General features: G+C 36.2%; 4 protein-coding genes and 1 long non-coding RNA gene across 7 annotated transcripts; 3 read left to right on the top strand and 2 right to left on the bottom strand.

Annotated features, from left to right (window-relative positions):
* Positions 1-491: 491 nt before the first annotated feature.
* Positions 492-2,259, bottom strand: LOC141899151 (uncharacterized). The gene is made up of 3 exons (XR_012618612.1): positions 1,959-2,259; positions 934-1,508; positions 492-598 (listed from the first exon to the last, which is right to left on the bottom strand). It is a non-coding gene; the product is annotated as an uncharacterized LOC141899151 (long non-coding RNA).
* Positions 2,260-2,612: 353 nt separating this feature from the next.
* On the top strand, positions 2,613-7,083 carry LOC141899150 (uncharacterized). 2 transcript variants are annotated; one of them, XM_074785307.1, is made up of 3 exons: positions 2,619-2,653; positions 2,871-3,006; positions 4,363-7,083. In XM_074785307.1, exons 2-3 carry the CDS (start codon positions 2,952-2,954, stop codon positions 5,790-5,792), a joined length of 1,485 nt encoding a protein of 494 aa, XP_074641408.1. In that variant the 5' UTR covers positions 2,619-2,653; positions 2,871-2,951; the 3' UTR covers positions 5,793-7,083. The 2 variants fall into 2 exon arrangements, with proteins under 2 accessions (XP_074641407.1, XP_074641408.1); XM_074785306.1 differs by having other exon boundaries at positions 2,613-3,006.
* Positions 7,084-10,536: 3,453 nt separating this feature from the next.
* Positions 10,537-12,073, bottom strand: LOC141898833 (2-aminoethanethiol dioxygenase-like). The gene has a single exon (XM_074784952.1). The coding sequence runs from the start codon at positions 12,071-12,073 to the stop codon at positions 11,339-11,341; it is 735 nt and encodes a 244-aa protein (XP_074641053.1). The 3' UTR covers positions 10,537-11,338.
* Positions 12,058-15,444, top strand: LOC141898832 (bridging integrator 3-like). The gene is made up of 10 exons (XM_074784951.1): positions 12,058-12,395; positions 12,560-12,607; positions 13,475-13,526; positions 13,659-13,699; positions 13,952-14,013; positions 14,118-14,254; positions 14,336-14,376; positions 14,468-14,609; positions 14,700-14,834; positions 15,156-15,444. Exons 2-10 carry the CDS (start codon positions 12,600-12,602, stop codon positions 15,306-15,308), a joined length of 771 nt encoding a protein of 256 aa, XP_074641052.1. The 5' UTR covers positions 12,058-12,395; positions 12,560-12,599; the 3' UTR covers positions 15,309-15,444.
* Positions 15,445-15,645: 201 nt separating this feature from the next.
* Positions 15,646-17,772, top strand: LOC141899796 (uncharacterized). 2 transcript variants are annotated; one of them, XM_074786324.1, is made up of 6 exons: positions 15,646-15,710; positions 15,883-16,491; positions 16,566-16,750; positions 16,834-16,951; positions 17,030-17,099; positions 17,440-17,772. In XM_074786324.1, exons 2-6 carry the CDS (start codon positions 15,917-15,919, stop codon positions 17,494-17,496), a joined length of 1,005 nt encoding a protein of 334 aa, XP_074642425.1. In that variant the 5' UTR covers positions 15,646-15,710; positions 15,883-15,916; the 3' UTR covers positions 17,497-17,772. The 2 variants fall into 2 exon arrangements, with proteins under 2 accessions (XP_074642425.1, XP_074642426.1); XM_074786325.1 differs by having other exon boundaries at positions 16,629-16,750.
* Positions 17,773-17,850: the final 78 nt, after the last annotated feature.

Raw genomic sequence — 17,850 nt, forward strand, 5'->3', positions numbered from 1 at the left:
ACAAACTTCATCATCCTGATTGAGCCTTGGCCATTAAAGAAAATGAAAAGCTTCATCTATAAATGATTAGTAACCGGCAATATCATATCATCTTTACGGCATCGAATGAAGAAGCGATGACAGTCACTTATTATCATTATTACCACCGAATAATTCATCTTAACGACATCTAATCTACAGCAGTCAACGTATCTATACCTGACACAATAGATTTCAGTTTTTATAATATACGAACTACTGGAATTCAAGGAATTCAATTGACCGACCAGTCCCTAAAGATAAGATAATGTCCCCGGTGACAACTGACAACAATATCATACAACTAGATGTTTGAATAGTCGAAGGCACCTTTATTTAGTTAAGTGGTATACTAAGATTAATGACAAAGTCCATTTTAGTTTCTAAGAGTTCATTTTTCAAAATAAAAAATCACACGAAATACTCCTGATGAATGGTTACTACATTCAATAAGTAGGTTTTGTTTCATACTGCTGATGGAGTTTCTTTTCTCTTATTTGGCGTCTCTGTTTTCTAATAATAATTTCAATACCTCTGTATTTCGGCCTTGTGGCGTCGTCACTTCCATTGACGCTATATGCTGTAAATAACGCGCAAAAAACCGGTTTTATTGTCAAAAGTCTGGTGTTTGGGAAACCGCAAAACAGGAAGCCCCTATTCACTGAGTGAGATGACATGACTGAATAGCAAAACCACATAAACCACATATTTTGCAGCTCAATGTAATGTAATAAGAGTACTTTTCCTAACACAATAATGATCTCTGCGTAGCAAATCACAAAACATATCTCTCATATATGTCAAGACTAGTGATGTAAAGCTGTTAATGTTTATTGCAATGCGGACAAACCTGGACAAGTCAATGCTAAAATGCTGACTCAGTGAAATAGGTTTCAGTTTGAATATATAGTTCACCTCTTTGGCCCAATCCCCTCCTCTCATCCTTTCACTTCATCTTTTCATCTGTATCACTTTTTAAGATATCTCCGAGTGAGTAATAGAAAGGTCTCAAATAGGTCACGTGTGGGTTGTTGCTACTTCGTGGAATCTTATAGTTAGACTATCAAATATAGGTCGTTTTAACACGCGTACGGCAGGAAGTCTTTTTGAGTTTGATGCTACTTCTTCTTTTCCACAATGCCAATAGCGATTGTCCGCGTTATCAGGCGTGGACAACCAATCCCGATATTGTCGATATTCTATAAAATATCTAGAAATTGAATACGGCATTTATTGTTGTAATGATGTTCACTTCAGTTCACTGTTTGATCGTATCTCAGTCAATTATTTCCAATACGCAATAGCTAAGAGTGGATTTGACATGTAAATAGATTTCCCGGTCGAAATGAATTTATAAACGGACGAGGAGTGTCGTCGTCGTGGTCGTCTTTAATGATGTTGTTGTTGTTTATCTGATACACAAGGTGTGGACAGCGCACATCTGAACGGCGTTGATACTAATTACTGATTTATTCTGATTGCTCTTAAACCTGTAAATATAGATACAACAGGTCGAAACAAACACTTGTTTTATTATTAGATTCAACCCCACAACTTTATCATTACAACTGGCAACCCGTAAATCATTTCATAAATAAATATGAAATAGTACTATTTACGATTTTATTCTATAAATGAAACAGATTTTAGATATCAACGATTTCATTTCATTCAGCATGTTCATTCTGCCAATACGTGCAAATTGGTCACTGAGGAAACAGTTGTAGATGTTGTATGTACTATACAAAATTTCTGTGGACACTTCTCTAGAACTTTTGAACTACTAAAATTTGGAATCATTACCATCAAAAGTTGTTTATTTATTATACATGTTATACACTTGTATTTTGGGTGCAATGTTACGTTCGTAGTGATTTACTGTGAATAGTTTTATATCTAGGTTATCGTCGCGTTGTCAATATTTTACTACTGATCTTGACCTGTAACATTTCCGAGTTCCACGAAACATCTCGCGTCGGCTTTGGGTTTCGACGGCATTTTGTCATCCTAATTATTCATCGGCAAAACCCGCTATTCGATCGTTCTAGAGAGAATCAAAGTGCTCGGCGCGTACGGAAATTTCCGAACACATCCGAACAGTGTTCGGAAGTGCTTTCCATATAAGGGAATGACTCAGGGCCGTCTACAATGACGTTGGTTAACATCACAATCGAGGAATTCAATAGGCTACTTGGCCTGTTCCAAATAAGGAAGTTTCCGGATCGGCAATCTCCGGAAAGTCGATCTAAATATAAATAAAACTAGGTCAACGTCTAGTTTCACCATTTATAAACCGAATTTCTATCTGAAACTTCACATAATATGAGAATTTGTTTCAACAAATGTGTATGTGAAAACAGATTTTAGTTAGGTGTAGCCAAATTTTCAAAATCCTTTACTACGGCATTTTTCCGAAGATTGACAAGCGAGTACTATAATCTGTATTGCTAGTGACGTCAGTATTGACGTCATCAAAAAGCGCATCTATAATGAACTAATCTAGCAATCTGATTGGTCGAGCAGAAATAGTATCTGCCATATATGGCAATAGACGTAAAACAGTTCATTCATAAAAATCTACGTATATAAGGAGAATATCCATTCATTGAACGAGTAAAGACCGAGATAACATAAGGTAAAGAACGTCGTATGGATTAGATCGGGACTTATACACGTTTATACATATATGATACTGTGTTTTATTCACATCTAGTACACGGACGTATACTTTAACATAGGAAGGGATACGCAATTTAACGTTAGTTATGATTATGGACGGGTTGGATACGTTGTCGCAAGTTGCTCTTGCTGATCAACTTAATTTAAGTTTTGATACATATCACTTGCCACAGACTGCGAATACAACTGGATCACGTCAAGGCTTAGACGCTGGAGATGATAATTTGAATACACCAGTGACTACAGCATCAGATATGCCGGCCTTCTTCAGTGCTGATACAGACTTCCATGACCCAGTGCCAATTACTGGTGAGTTTTTTTTTTTCAACCGCCCACCACGGGCGTCACTTATGTTTGTTTTAGTTTATGTACCCCCACAGTGTATCATGTAACCTACGCACTACAGGTATTTAGGATGTGCTTTCTACAATGTTGTTATTTTTCTTATGATGATCCGACTGGATTACCTAGCAGTGACTTCTTCATTTATTCAAACATAATGATGGATTACTTTACCTCCGACTCATCATCAGATGACAGTTTCGGTAATTATGTATATAGTTTATATGATACACTGTGCTTATATGGTTTACGTTTTGTCTTTTTGTGGCCGAGTTGCCGGGTTTGGGGTCCTTATTTAGTTTTTTATTCAAACATGTCATCTAAACTTCCAGTTATTTTTCGAATTTCTTTTGGATTATGTTCCAATTCTGTTCTAGTTGAATGATTTTATAATCTGAAGCCATTCGTAGGGAGATATTGAACATTTTCTTGAATTTTATCCGCTGTCTCAATATGTGAATACGAAATGAGCTTGATCGATATCTCATAACTGACTGTCTGAGACGATTTTCATACATTTCTTTCCTTAGTTCAGGCTCATATTAGGTTCCCATCAACTGATAAATATACTACCTATCTATAGTACCTTTCAATTATGTAGTTAAAACATTGCCTTTTGTGATACACGACTATTTAGGGTAGGTTACGGTAGTATTTACGCGGCCATGTTTGGCACTTGTTTCCCAGCTGATCAAGCTCTGACCTCACTGCCTACGCAATTACTCGGCAGCCAATCAGGAGCTAGTATCTCGTGAATCGCGAATACGTTATTCTCACGGCGTGTTATGCGCTGTTCCAAACATGTTTGCGCTCAGTGTTAGTTTGGATGCTAAATGATGCACACGCTTGCTACAGGATACGTGACCGCGGGTACTCCCTGGTTTGCCGATGATTTCTACAGTCAGTATTTACCTACACTTTGATGTCGTAAAAATCCCTACGAAAATACGGCTATTGTTAAACATTGCGTTTGATGTTTTATTCGATTTGTTTGGAAATTAATTAGAAGTGGTTTAATTTTTTTCAATTAATTGTTAAAGTTGATTAAAATAAATTTCAAATGTTGGTAAATAAGGAAAAAATGAAGTAGAGATCACAAGAGTGCGTGATTTAAAATAACGCGTGAACGCTTTATTACTTTTTGTTACGTTCAGCGCACCAAATAAATAATGTGCAATTAATTACTTATAAATACTTTTTTCGAAGTAAGTACATCGTAGTAAATACGCAGCAATACGAACTACTGCCATAATGTTTATATTCGGGGAAAAACCTCTCAGTCCGCGATTATTTACCAAATGTCTCTTTTTTATATAATTACAGCAAGTGTAGAGGCATCGTTTACGATTCCGGAGAAGGCTAGCACTGAAGGACAGGCGGCTACTCAGGGTCAAACTACTCACAGAATTTCATACAAAGGGACATTTACCACTTCAGCCACTCCAGCCTGCAGTGCCACGACCACTACCCACCAGGGCTTCACCCCTATCATCACGCCTATACTCAGCATCTTGGCGTCTGGATCAAACCTACCGCAAGGACAATTTACTGTTCTGAATCCAGCTACTCAAACTGAACGACAACATACACCAACTTTCCACCAGAGCCAAGATGATTCTCAATCTCAGAGTCCACAGACTCCTCTGCAACAGTTTGAACAGCAGTTTCCATCCGCGGCATCTTCCCCGCCGGTCAGCAGCCATTACTATGGTAGTTCGATGTCGAGTGCCGGATCACCAGATTTACCTGAAGCCGTGTATGCTGGATCTCCTCAGGAGTACGGAACACCACCACCACCTCCTTACACCAGGCAGTCATCGTTCGATCAAAGTTCTATGACAAACTTTCCGATGAAACAACCACCGACCTATACTAGTTGTACTCATCAGACGGGTCAACAGTCAACCGGTCAACTCGGGTTTGAACAACAACCAGTCAGTCAATCTCAACAGATGTCTGACCAACAGACCCTTCAAATTCACGTTTCCGAGGACTTAACCTATACGAAATATAAAGGTTGGGGTGCGTCGAATATTCCAGATTTACAGCAATTACAATGCTCGCAGTCACCTCCAACTTTCGTCCCTGTCAAAACAGAACCTCAGTCTTCTGACGAATACGGACAATTTACGACATTATCGTCAGATTTTACATCGATGGCTTCAACTTCGCCCTTAAGCGTTTCGCCTTCAACGTCCAGTTCGAAATTAGCGATGGACATTCTCAATCAACCTTACCATTCACTTCCGACTCCGCTCAAACTATTGCCGGTTAAACCTCGTAAATACCCGAACCGACCGAGTAAAACACCGCCACACGAACGACCGTACGCCTGCCCGGTCGAAGCGTGCGATCGACGATTCTCGAGAAGTGATGAACTGACCAGACATATACGCATTCACACCGGACAAAAACCGTTTCAGTGTCGTATATGCATGCGTAGTTTTTCGCGTAGCGATCATTTAACGACTCATATTCGTACACACACCGGCGAAAAACCGTTCTCTTGTGACGTTTGCGGCCGAAAATTCGCGCGTTCCGACGAAAAGAAACGACACGCGAAAGTACATTTAAAACAGAAAATGAAAAAAGAAGCGAAACTGATGGCGGCTGGCGCTCCGTCGACGTCAGTACACGGTGTTCCATCAGCGGCTGCGGGTTCGGCTGCCCAATCAATGGACATTCACATGGACGATCCTAGCAGAACTATGGCCGGGTCTCTGCCCATTATGGTGACCACATCTGGATTATAAAAAGATGCCAAATATATTAGATATAAGTTAATTATGATAATATATAAACATTGATGACCAGATTGCATTTATAATATATATTTCGACGCCCGGTCATTGAACAGGTTGATTTCGGGTATTCATTTCAAAAATGATTATCTGGAACGTTGTAAAATTGTGTAAAATGCTACAAGTTCTATTGTTGCAAAACTGATTTAGTTTGTTTAGAACAATTATACGTATATATTAATTATTTTATGTTTTTTAAGTTATAATCCGGGATATTGTATTCACCAGACGATATTTACAGTTCCCTCTGGACGTGTGTCAAAATAATGTCTATATACGTAGCATGCAGGCGTGTGTAAAACGTTTGGACTCTGTTCAAACCCGGGACTTACTAACTTCATTGTGCTTCATTTCCAAAAATTCATTATCTAGTTGAGTAGATGTCAGTTGAAAAAAAAAACAAATATCGTCAATAATGAAAAAAATGTATACATTTCAATGTTCAGCCTTTCCAATTGGAAAAAAGCAGTCCAAAATTAGATATGATAATGTTGTGACGAGTACATGAAATTTGTAAGATCTAATTTTTACGGCATCACTCTTGTATCTTGTGTCATTGTTTATAATTATCATGAGTATTTAATATACAGTAGCTTTTCACTTTATTGTATATTGTGCAAATCATGAAGTTCGGTGATTCATATACATATATATCTATATATAATATAATATATACATCATTATAGACTAAAATCCCATTTTTTGGTGGTTGCATATTTAAGTGGCATTTTTGGAGAGTGTTGGCTTGTATTTATAAATTCATAATAAGTATTTTTCTATTTCCCCTTTTATTGTGTAACTATACTGCAATTCTTTGACCGCTCAAACCCTTGTAAAATGTTCCCCTTGTTATCAAAACTTGTAACGACTTTATATTTGAGCCATCTACTACTAAAAACTGATTTTTGTTGGGCATTTTGTGATATTTATAAGTATATATATACATATATATATTATAAATAATTGGTATTGCGTACGATTCGCGCGGTATGTGGTATAAATTTGTTACAATGATTTTGAATTCATTGTTGTATATTATTATACTCTATCGCATTCAATCGTTCAACATTTTTCATCGTTCTGTGTATTTGAAATTGAACCCTCCTTGAGATGTCAATGCCAGACAAACCACCACCCTCACTTGCTAGGGTTACTCTGGCGATCGGGGATGGATTGAAAACACAATTATAGAGATAAATGTAGTGTTTGCTATTCATTTGCAATAAATATTTTTATCAGTTAAGTAAAATATAGTTCGTAATATCTTCATTACTTTCTGTTTTTTTTTCCAACCTCATTTCTTCAAAATTGTATACTTCTATATAGCGTATCAAAGAACTTTTCATTTCTCAAGTCGGCGGATTGTGGTGCAGATTATTTCCGGTTTCTCTGTCCATGGCGACGAAGATTCTTTAGAAGAAAAAGCGAGGAAACTTGAAAATATATCCGAAAAGCTGATGGGCATACAAACAAGGTAATACGTAGGTTTTTTACAAGCTAAGAGGATTTGACTGAGTCCCGAAGGAATGAACTGAAACAATAGAAATATGATGATATTCTGTTGATACGCGGATCCCAGTTCGACTATTACGATTCATGATTTCGACGGTTGAATATTTCAAAATGAACGCGTTTTGACCCCAGCGTCAAATTTAACTCATAACCGCGGCGAAGGATCTATTCAACAAGCAACGCATCAGCAGATAAAAACAAGCTGATTCATTTAGTTTCATTAAATCAGAATACATAAAAGGTTTGCTTGAAGCAAAAACAGTAAGATGACAGGATTGGGCTTGATATGCAAGCTAGAGTCTGACCCCGAGCACCGAGGTGATCCGATACCTGGTAGACGATTTGTTGGCTTTCGACCACCAAATTTTGAAAATTCAGCGCCGCTGAAGTTTTTCAAAATTTCTGCTGTTCACAACCCTCAATAATGCGAACTTCTATCCACAATACGTCGGACGCATGGCAAATCTTAATTTCCATTCGACGCCTATAATACGAGGGTTGTATGGGATGACAATCGGGGCGTCTAACTCGAAGATAAAAGATAGTAAAACAAAACAAAATGCCCATTTTCAAACGACAATACTCTTATTACTCGAGTCATGTGTTGTTCTTCAATTCTCGATGAAACTTTGAATCATCAGCCACGCTTAACAGAATTAAACATCAAACCTTACCACTGTGACAATATTAGCAAAATCATTAGCCTGAAGGTAATAAATATGTTGGACAGTAATATATGAGGAAGGTAGGAGGTACCACCCCCACAAACAAACCATTAGTTTCACTCGATAATAATATATCATATACTGCACTGAAATGCGCTAAACATATTCCATCATTGCGACGCGAAATGAATTTTGTATGACGGAATATAGAGAAAGAAATACCAGAAATCAGCTTCGATTTTCATTCTAAATATTACTTCACAATCACAAATATTACTTTACAATGGAAGAAGATCAGAAGATATCTATTTCGCGTAGGATCTGAAAATTGATTCTCCGCGGACCTCAACATCAACCGACACAGAGATGAAAAAATTACCCGGCACTTAACATCTACATTCTGTACCCCGTTAGTAATAAGGTAAAAATAAACATAATTCGTGTCCTGATTCGTTTGTGTAGAGAATAACGTCCTCCAAAAAATAACTGCAACGTATGGGGTAATCTGCTAATGTACTCTTACGAATTATCAAAAATTGCTGTTATGCAAAAAAAGTATGCAACATGATTGTGTATAAATATATTTTGGCAGTCGTTTGAGCCTTGTCGGTGCAGTATGCGAGGGCGGTTATAATTAATTACTCAGTTTGAATGTCAAACACCCAAAGCATTCATCACAATGGTAAATATCCAACCGAAGTTTCTATTCGTATTTTTTGTCACATAGAACCTTACACTTAAGGTGATTTGAAGGCAACTGACTGATCAAGTTCAAGTTCAAGATCGTGAATAACCCGAGTAGAGTGATTTCTTAAAGGTCTCCAATGTTTTGGGCACTTATGTGGTTGTCATGTTTACAATGGAATTATCTGCCTGCCTTACCATCGGTGAAACAGCATGATATAGAAAATTCCACACTAAGAATGGAAAAATATTAAGTCCGAAATGTTTCCTCGAGTTTAATTCGGCGTTCGCTAGCTCAAGGAAACCTTTCTAAATTTCATTCTTAGCGATTTATTTTCTTAGGGATTTTCTATATTATTTGCCTGCCCGATCAGCCCTGATAAACCCAGAGGAATCGACAAAAAGTCATCAACAAGGAGAAAGATCTTCTCTTTTCTATAGAAAATCAGTTTTCTGTACCTTAAACTGATATAGTTCGTCAGAATCCAATTCACGATACAGCGAGCGGGTAAGCGGGAACACCGATGGTTCGAGGTGTTGTTCAGTCTTTTCATATTTCTCCGATGAGAATTTGGTAAATGTCAAAATGCTAGTCAATAGAAAATAGTTAATGTGCTCTCGGTATGGCGTAAAGCTAATGATGCTGGATTAGTTAGTTATCACGTGCGGGACAGCAAATACTTCAGCAGCTCACGCGTGGGTGAATTCAACTAGTGTGAGTCAATGAGAGAAAGAACTTTGACATTTTATAATGTACACTGTAGTAACTTCCCGTGTTCAGCTTTCAATAAATCTGCGGTAAAGATGAAAGTCAACTGTGTGTAGGACAGTGATCAAGACTTACAAAAGCTCGGGGATTTTAAAGTTATTAAACAGCCCCCGCCAATCCCATCCTTCTTTCCGTGTGTGTAAGTGTCATCGCGCTAACAGTTCTGAGTCAGAGGGTAATGATGAGTTTATTCTACAGCAGACGAATCGACGCGAGATCTTTCCTATCCGTCACTTGGACCCTAGTACCACCTCAACGTCTTACTAGGGTATCCATAGATGATACGAGATTGGAAAATGTGGATTTTCTAGAAAGGATGTTAGAAGTTTTATTTCTAAGATAATAAGCATGTACACGTAGGAGTAACTGGAAAACAGTGTGGTGTGTGTGAAATGACTGCATGGTAAGTCTAGCGGAGGAGGGGTCTCTGATCATTTCACATATCGATGCTCACGATCTACAATCATCTAATCTATCGAAAATTGACAGAATGAATTATTGATATAATATGTAGAAGTACCTCATGAAAACTACTGAACTATTTAAGTAGTTTGTACCAAAATAAGTCATAAAACTGTCATTGGTAATAAACAATCTCTTGATTTTTATATTTTCAATTTCATTTCTGATAATTAGTTGCGTTGGCTCAATGTCCCTCTGAGGACTATGTACAGGGTTGATTGTTTATTTCCATTATGTCCGGTCCATGTACGGTACCCTAGATCAGGGCTTAAACTCAAAAATAATTATTAAACTCCTTAAAACAATAGGATTGTACATGTATGCGGTTAATGGTAGATTGGTTCGATCAATGGAAGACAAAAAGCTGCATCTGGAAAACTGCTACTATAAGAATCACAATTTTTCATGTTTTATGAGCGATTTTACGTCACATGTCCGCGAGCTTGTCAGTCAACGACTAGTTCTATTATCGACCGTAGATGTCGCGCAATGCTGGCGTTAAATAGAGAAGTCCGGAGTAAAACATATAACTTTAAAAGTTTATTGCAACAAAATAACAATTATAATGATAATAATAATAATAATAATAATAATAATAAAGCCGACTGACCGTCTATCAATCATTGAAGCACAAAACAATAAATGGGAAATATCTATTTCATTAGTACTTTGTACCATCAATACATCAAAAACTAACAAAACAGGGATCTAAGTGGTGCGGTAAGCTCAATTTCAGATATGAAAATGCATAAAATGCACAAGAAGAACCCAAAAATTAGGTTAGTTAGTACTTAGACATATACAATGAAAATGGATTAAGATATTAATACAACCATGGTTGACAATTGCCGTTTTTTTTACAAATTCTTCAGAAGAGATTTTTTAAATGATTTTACATCATTGAAGAAAAACTTATTGTACACATGGTAATAATGATGATAAACTTTTGTATCTAATTGTAAACTTTTTTTATCTATCTGCACCCAATAAACACAGAACCCGAGGGTTAAATAATTGGAACTAAGGCTAAAAAAATTGATACCTTGTTTCTCATCTCAGCTGATCTTAAAAGTTGACCCAGCTATATACCCTCTACATTACTAACTTTTTTTAGAAATTATGATCAAGCTTACCATGACAGACCAGACACTTTTCGAAATGAACTGCTTACAAATTATATTGCAGCATACAAAATGAACCAGTCGATCAGGAGAGATAAGGTATCAATGTATTTATGCCTAATTTTCATCTTTTAACTCAAAATCAACGGACATGATGTATGGAATTAGATCCTGGGTTCAGAGTTACATTCAACTCAGATTTAAAATAAGTTCATTTTGAATAAATCAACTCTACCATGTAGAATTCATCGAACGTAGTTCTATATCTAATTCACTATAATTCAGTCATGGCAAAATCTCTGGTCCTTTATAAGAAGACGTTTCACACCAGAACTCTGATGGTTGCGGTATTTCTAGTAGCCATGCAATGTCCGATGTTTGGCCACTCTGATGTTGTATCGGTATCTCTTGGTAATAATGACACACTTGACCTTTATCATAATCATACGGTGGAGCGAGAATATCCAGAAATGCAGCAGGTCCATTTAGAGACGTTATTTCATGAAAATTTCCGTCAGTTGGAGTTAACAAACAAGGCTCACTTTCTGTGTTAAATTCACAAACTTGCGAAGGTCTCACTTCCTTGATATAGTTCTGAATTTGTAATCTGGTGAAGTTTGATGTTATTTCTTTAGGGATTTTGGTAGATACATGTGGTGTAGATTTAAATGCACCGCTATATTGTTTAACTTTCAGAGTACCGTGTATAACTTTACACACACCATGCATATTTGGATGGTCATGAAGAGGCAAACTAACACCGTTTTTTAAGACGAATATACCTATCGATACAATCTCATCTTCCCAGATAGGTACATAGACGACAGGAGCAAAATTGCTGGTTTGTTTATAAAATGTAGGATCTGCAACGAGCTCTTGGTCAAAATTTAAATCAGCAGCAGTGACCTGCTTCATCGTCTTGGACAACAGAGTAATCTTTTCTTGAAATAAAGCTCCTTTAGTGTGTTTTGAAAAGGTTTGTTGAGCCATTTTGACAACTTTTTGTATGAGGGCCGCCATCTTGGAGGCGATTTTGGATGTGGTTTCGTTTACGACAATGTAATTCAATTCGTGCAACCCAATCTCTCAATCGAAGGTAGTAGGCCAATCAGGAAATCGTCATCATCAATTTTTGAAAAAAATATCAATCATTTCAACTAATATTTAATAAGTAATTAAATTTTACGACAGTTTTCCAGACCCCGTTACGATAAAGGCTTGACCTACTTTCGTTTCAATCAGGAAATGAATTAAAATGTTATGAATGAATGAATTAGTTGCATTTAAGCTATTTGAATTTTGGTGGTGACATATTGATTTATTTTTTGATTGAAGTAAAGAGGTAAGTCGTCTGTAAAAACCTTTCCAACTCCGGAATGTCAGTCAGTTGTTATTACCACCATACTATTTACCACCAGAGACCGATCCATACACCTGCTCCCTCAAGGCTTCAAGCCTTCAGTCTTTCAAATGTAATTAACGCTGCCAACATATTTTTAATTCTAGCTTAAGAAAGAAGAAGAGATCAGTATAATTGCTAGGCAAAATGAGCTGGTAAGTTTATCACAACAATTCACATTTTTTAAATTATAGCCTACAACAAGTTAGTTAGTTACCTAATCACGATAGGTAGAACACAATATCCGTGTTGACGCGATGAGGAGAGAATCCCAGAATGATAATAAAAAGTCCGAAAATGAAACTTCGAGATAGTAGTTTATTTCAACGTTTCGACTATATCCTAATAGTCATCTTCAGGAATAATATTCATTATTATTCAGAATGCATGCTTCAGGAATAATATATACATTATTCCTGAAGATGACTATTAGGATATAGTCGAAACGTTGAAATAAACTACTATCTCGAAGTTTCATTTTCGGACTTTTTATTATCATTCTGGGATTCTCTCCTAGTTACCTAATCGTTGGTGGTAAGCTTTTTATTATCGGATGGGCTTATATGTGGTTTGTGAAAATATCCGATCGTGTAACTAAACCACAGACAGGTTACTGACTAACAACAAGTCTGAATTACCAGACGATGTATAGGTTCCCTTGGGAACGATGGCTTAGCCTACAACGCTGGATTCCTTTTGAATTGTTCAAAAATCAAAAGAGAGTGTGTTTATTTCTCTAAGGTTGTTATTTCTTATCTAAAATTGAATTAGAATAACTCTTTCATCCTCCCTACTCACGAGAATATCTTCTTTTACATTATATTTATGTTTCTTTGCTATGATATGTGACTCCTGTTAGATGATATTCCTACCAGTGTCTGCATGAGATGTTACTGATCTGTTGATATGATATATGATCTTCATTGTCTATTGTGAAAAATACAAGGACTAATATGATAACTTTTTTTGAGCCGTGTTTCAGTAAACATATCCCACATGACTCTCTTGTTCTGATATTTCAGGAATCCGTTTAAACGAAATGATGCTCCAAGACGAAGTGTCATTTCTAAATCTGTAAGTGTTCAAATCGCTGTCTTAGTTCTACCGTATTTCTATTCAGCAAGAGGACTATAGTACGTTCCATTTTACGTGTAACCAAAATTACAGTATTTCAAGTGAGCCAAACTACTATTGAATTTTTTTCAGGCGGAAAGAGAGTTTGAACGAGATGTCAAGAAATTGGAAGAGTAAGATTTTATTTGAATTTTTGCTGTTTGAACAGAAAATGGCGATAACTTAACGATAAAGTTTCATAAAGAAATTAGATATGATGATATGATCTCCACCTACTAATCAAAGATACATCTTACAAGATATCTGATTCTGTCTAGACAAGATACCTACGCATTTCACCTGCTAAGTGTTCAGTTGTTCCTTGCTTCACAAAGATCTGCGAAAGTTAGTTGAATTTTCTATTGCCATGAATGTACCTTTTTTAGGTTGGATGAATGCGGCAAGAAATTGAACAAAGATACTAAAAGATGCATTGAAAACTCAGGAAGTACGGTACCTGCTGATCTGAAAAATGTTCCTTCTTGTGATTTATTCAAAAGAAATTAAGTTGGACGTTTGAGCAAAAAAAAAATGTCTGTATTTTTGTTGTAGCACTTGTAAAAACTGAATTGAAGTTATCACAAGATTTGACACAGAGCAGTTTGTATCAAACAGATGAGCAATTCAAGATGTTAACTGATGATTGGGCACATGCTATTACACGATTAGATCTTCTGACACAAGAGAAGGTATATAAAATAAGATGTGTAAAATAGAAACATCACCCAGCTTCTTATATGACTAGCTGTTGAATTTACCAAACTTTTCAGAATGCAGTTCATACCAAGACAATGGTGGAGCCACTAAAAAAGTGAGAGAAACATCAACTTCATTTAATAATGTACTTTTAGTTTTGCTGAATTAATGTAATATATCAGTATCTCATTGTAAATTGATAATAGATTCAGCAGTATATTTCCTGGTATGAGGGCTGCCGTTAAGAAACGTGAATCAAGTCTACAAGAATACACTCGATGTCAAGAAAAAGTAGATAGATATCGAGAACGTGAAAGAACTGGGCCAAATATTGTCAAACTAGAGCAGGTTCATTTCAACTCTAAAAAGATTGTATCGAATAGATGAATATCCAAAATATCTATTGATATCTTTTTTTCTATGTATTGTTCATTTTAGAGTAAGAAAGCTTTAACCGTTGCTAAGGAAGATTTTGAGACACAGAATCAGATTCTGAGGGAAGATTTACCGCGGCTGTACGAGGGGAGGATCGATTTCTTTGAACCTTGTTTCCAGGCACTTATTAAGACGCAGGTACAGTATATTGTAACATGAGAGAAGTATCCGCTTATTCTTTATGAAGCGCTCAAGCATGTACAGTCAAAACCCACTTCATTTGGATCAGTTTAATCCGGATTTCGATCCAGTCCACATATCATTTATGGTCAATCTATACATAAATTCAACTCAAATATGATGTCAAATCCGGATTTCTCATAAAATTGGATTAAATACATCAGTCCCAAATGATCTGAATTAAACACTTTCTTCATGTACTGTATTCTAAGTTTGCGGTTACGTATGGAGAAAGTATTGACGATTTCCAAAAAACTGTGATTTGTGATTTATTTTTAGGTTACATATTTCACTGAAGCACATAAGATCTACTCGGAACTCTCGGGCAAAATGACCTCGGAAAAAGATTTGTTGCTCGATGATAGTTATGAGAATCAACTGGACAATAAATTATCAGAAATCAGATCACTTTCAATTATTGCTGATGATTGATATTAACAACCGTTTCTGAAATTGCGATTTGAAGTTGTGATATGAAAATTATATTTTAGCATATAATCATGCATGTAGTCAATTTAAAACAATTCTAAAATGTTGCCATAAATTCGGTGTTTGATATTTTATTCACTGATAGTCATTGTTTAATGCAACGTTGATATATTTTTACTTTATATAAATAAATGTATATGTATATATAAAAAAATGAATGCGTATTACTGTTTCATGTTCTATTGATCAAATCCTATGTCCTGTCTGGATTGCATAGAAAAATAACCGCGACACTGAAATATGGGATTCGAACATGATGGTATATTTAGAACAGCTGCAGCGTAACAAATTTACTGAAGAATTGTCAACCAAGTGATAAGCTCTTTAGTTTTTGTCATTTTTCAGGTAAGTGTTTCACTTTTATTCACACAAAAATAAAGAACCTGACCCTCATTAAAACTGTCTGATTAGTAGTAAAGGGAGCGCAGCTGATAAACACTGAAAACGGTGCTATATTGTAGAATGTTATGAGCTGATCATACTAATTATCGCGAGCAAACTTTATTGTTTATTGTAGTATATGGGAATAAAGGTATTCCATATGACTGACAATGGAGGAAAATGATAAAACGAAAGACACATCTGGCGATCGATCCATTAGTAAAACGCACAGTAGAAATCGATCTCGGCATAGAAAACTGAGAAAATTGATCGAAAAGCAACCTCATGAAATTCAAGCTAAAATGATGGCTGCTTTAGACTCCTCAAATACGAGAGTTCATACGTCATCATCCTCCACATCTGAATCAGATGATTCTTCTGACAGCAGTAGAGAGAGAAAATCAAGGAAAAAGAAACGTAAAAGGGATTCATCATCTTCGAGTAGCCCTGAGCGAAAAAAACGAAAATCAACGTCCAAGAAAAAAAAGAAAACTCAAGATTCCTCAACTTCAGACAGTTCAAGTTCTGATAGCAGTCCAGTGAAAAAGAGCAAAAAGAAGAAGGACAAGAAGAAACCGAAGAAGAAGAAAGTTAAGAAGAAGAAAGAATCGTCATCGTCGGGAAGTTCCAGTGAGAGCTCGGAACCCAAGAAAAAGAAGAAAAAAAAGATTAAGAAGAAAAAGAAGGATTCATCAGATTCAGATGATAGCAGCAGTGATGATTCAGATCATAAAAAAACTAAGAAGTATGAATTATGTGTATATTACAGATATGTATAAAGATCTGACTTATATATCAAATTGTTGCGTATCTTTTAAGACGTAAGAAGATGAAGGTTGCTGATGCCGATTCATTGAAGTATAAATTATCTCTATCTTTAAGAGCCAAAAAGAAAAAGAACAAGAAGGTTAAAGATAAAAAGAAAAAGAAAGGAGACAAAAAGAAGGATGATATGTCTATGATAACTGTGGGACCACAACCTGCTCCTTTTATTGAGACTGCTGGTAGGTTATTCTTATGCCAGTTGCTTTTAAGCATTGAAAGAATTTTCTTTTATATATATATTTACATAATTGATCAATTTTAGTGCCATCAACATCGACTGCTGGATATGTTCGTATACTGAAGCCAATGACTAAAGAGGAATGGGAAAAACAACAGAGTGTTGTCAGAAAAGTTCTCGATCCTGAAACTGGAAGAATTAGGTAGGTATAAGATATTCATCATTTTGCGCATTCAAAATAGGATAAAGTATGTGCATAATTCTAAGCTCCTGATTTCAGGCTTGTAAAGGGAGATGGTGAAATACTTGAGGAGATAGTCAGTAAGGACAGACACAGAGAAATCAATAAGGTAGCTATCTGTTTGTATGTATCCTATTACCGATATTGAAAAGGTGGTGCAGTATAGACAAGTGGCTAGGCCGTTTGACCCTGAGATGTCAGGGCATGGGTTTCGAACCCGGTACATTACCGTCTGTTGTGTACCCAGACAAGACACTTATCCTCATTGCCTCTCTCCACCCGGGAGTAAATGGGTACCTGGTCTGATAGATGATTCCTTAGCGCCTTGTTGCTACTCAGATGTTACTTCTGGCTGGAATTAGTGCTCTGAGCGGCCTGACTGGATCAAACTATATACCGGGTAAGCCTCATTGAGTCTATCAAATGTAAATATTCTTCGTTAATTACAGCAAGCTACACTCGCTGATGGAATTAGCTACCAAAAACAAGCTGGAACTTTTCAATGATTGATGTTAACGGCAGTTGCTTAAAACTGGTTGCTTATTAGAATTCAGCTGTGATTCTTCAATTCTATTTTTATATGCCTGTTGCACATTATGGGTAGACTCGTGCTCACAAATCGAAGCTTTATATTCTATGATAAATCATGTATTTCTGGTGTTATTCTGTCTCATATTTTATTGTTAAATATTTGTGGAAAAATGGAAATTGCCATTGATTTGGTGAATTAACTTTTTATATTGGGATTTATAGATATATGATACTGGTATACTTTATGATTATGAGAAAATAGAAAATAAAGAAAATTGTATTCAAAATATCGCGTATGTCTTTTGGTGGTCCTAATTTTTCTATGATCG

Source organism: Tubulanus polymorphus, chromosome 2, assembly GCF_964204645.1.
Source record: "Tubulanus polymorphus chromosome 2, tnTubPoly1.2, whole genome shotgun sequence".
Lineage (NCBI taxonomy): Eukaryota > Metazoa > Nemertea > Palaeonemertea > Tubulaniformes > Tubulanidae > Tubulanus > Tubulanus polymorphus.

Coding starts and splice junctions, on each gene's coding strand:
- LOC141899150 (XM_074785306.1), top strand. CDS start 2,784: ATGATTATGGACGGGTTGGATACGTTGTCGCAAGTTGCTCTTGCTGAT. Junction 3,007..4,362: donor TGACCCAGTGCCAATTACTG/GTGAGTTTTTTT, acceptor ATATAATTACAG/CAAGTGTAGAGGCATCGTTT.
- LOC141898833 (XM_074784952.1), bottom strand. CDS start 12,073: ATGGCGGCCCTCATACAAAAAGTTGTCAAAATGGCTCAACAAACCTTT.
- LOC141898832 (XM_074784951.1), top strand. Junction 14,255..14,335: donor ATCTTCTGACACAAGAGAAG/GTATATAAAATA, acceptor CAAACTTTTCAG/AATGCAGTTCATACCAAGAC. Junction 14,377..14,467: donor ATGGTGGAGCCACTAAAAAA/GTGAGAGAAACA, acceptor AATTGATAATAG/ATTCAGCAGTATATTTCCTG.
- LOC141899796 (XM_074786324.1), top strand. CDS start 15,917: ATGGAGGAAAATGATAAAACGAAAGACACATCTGGCGATCGATCCATT. Junction 16,751..16,833: donor TCCTTTTATTGAGACTGCTG/GTAGGTTATTCT, acceptor GATCAATTTTAG/TGCCATCAACATCGACTGCT. Junction 17,100..17,439: donor GACACAGAGAAATCAATAAG/GTAGCTATCTGT, acceptor CGTTAATTACAG/CAAGCTACACTCGCTGATGG.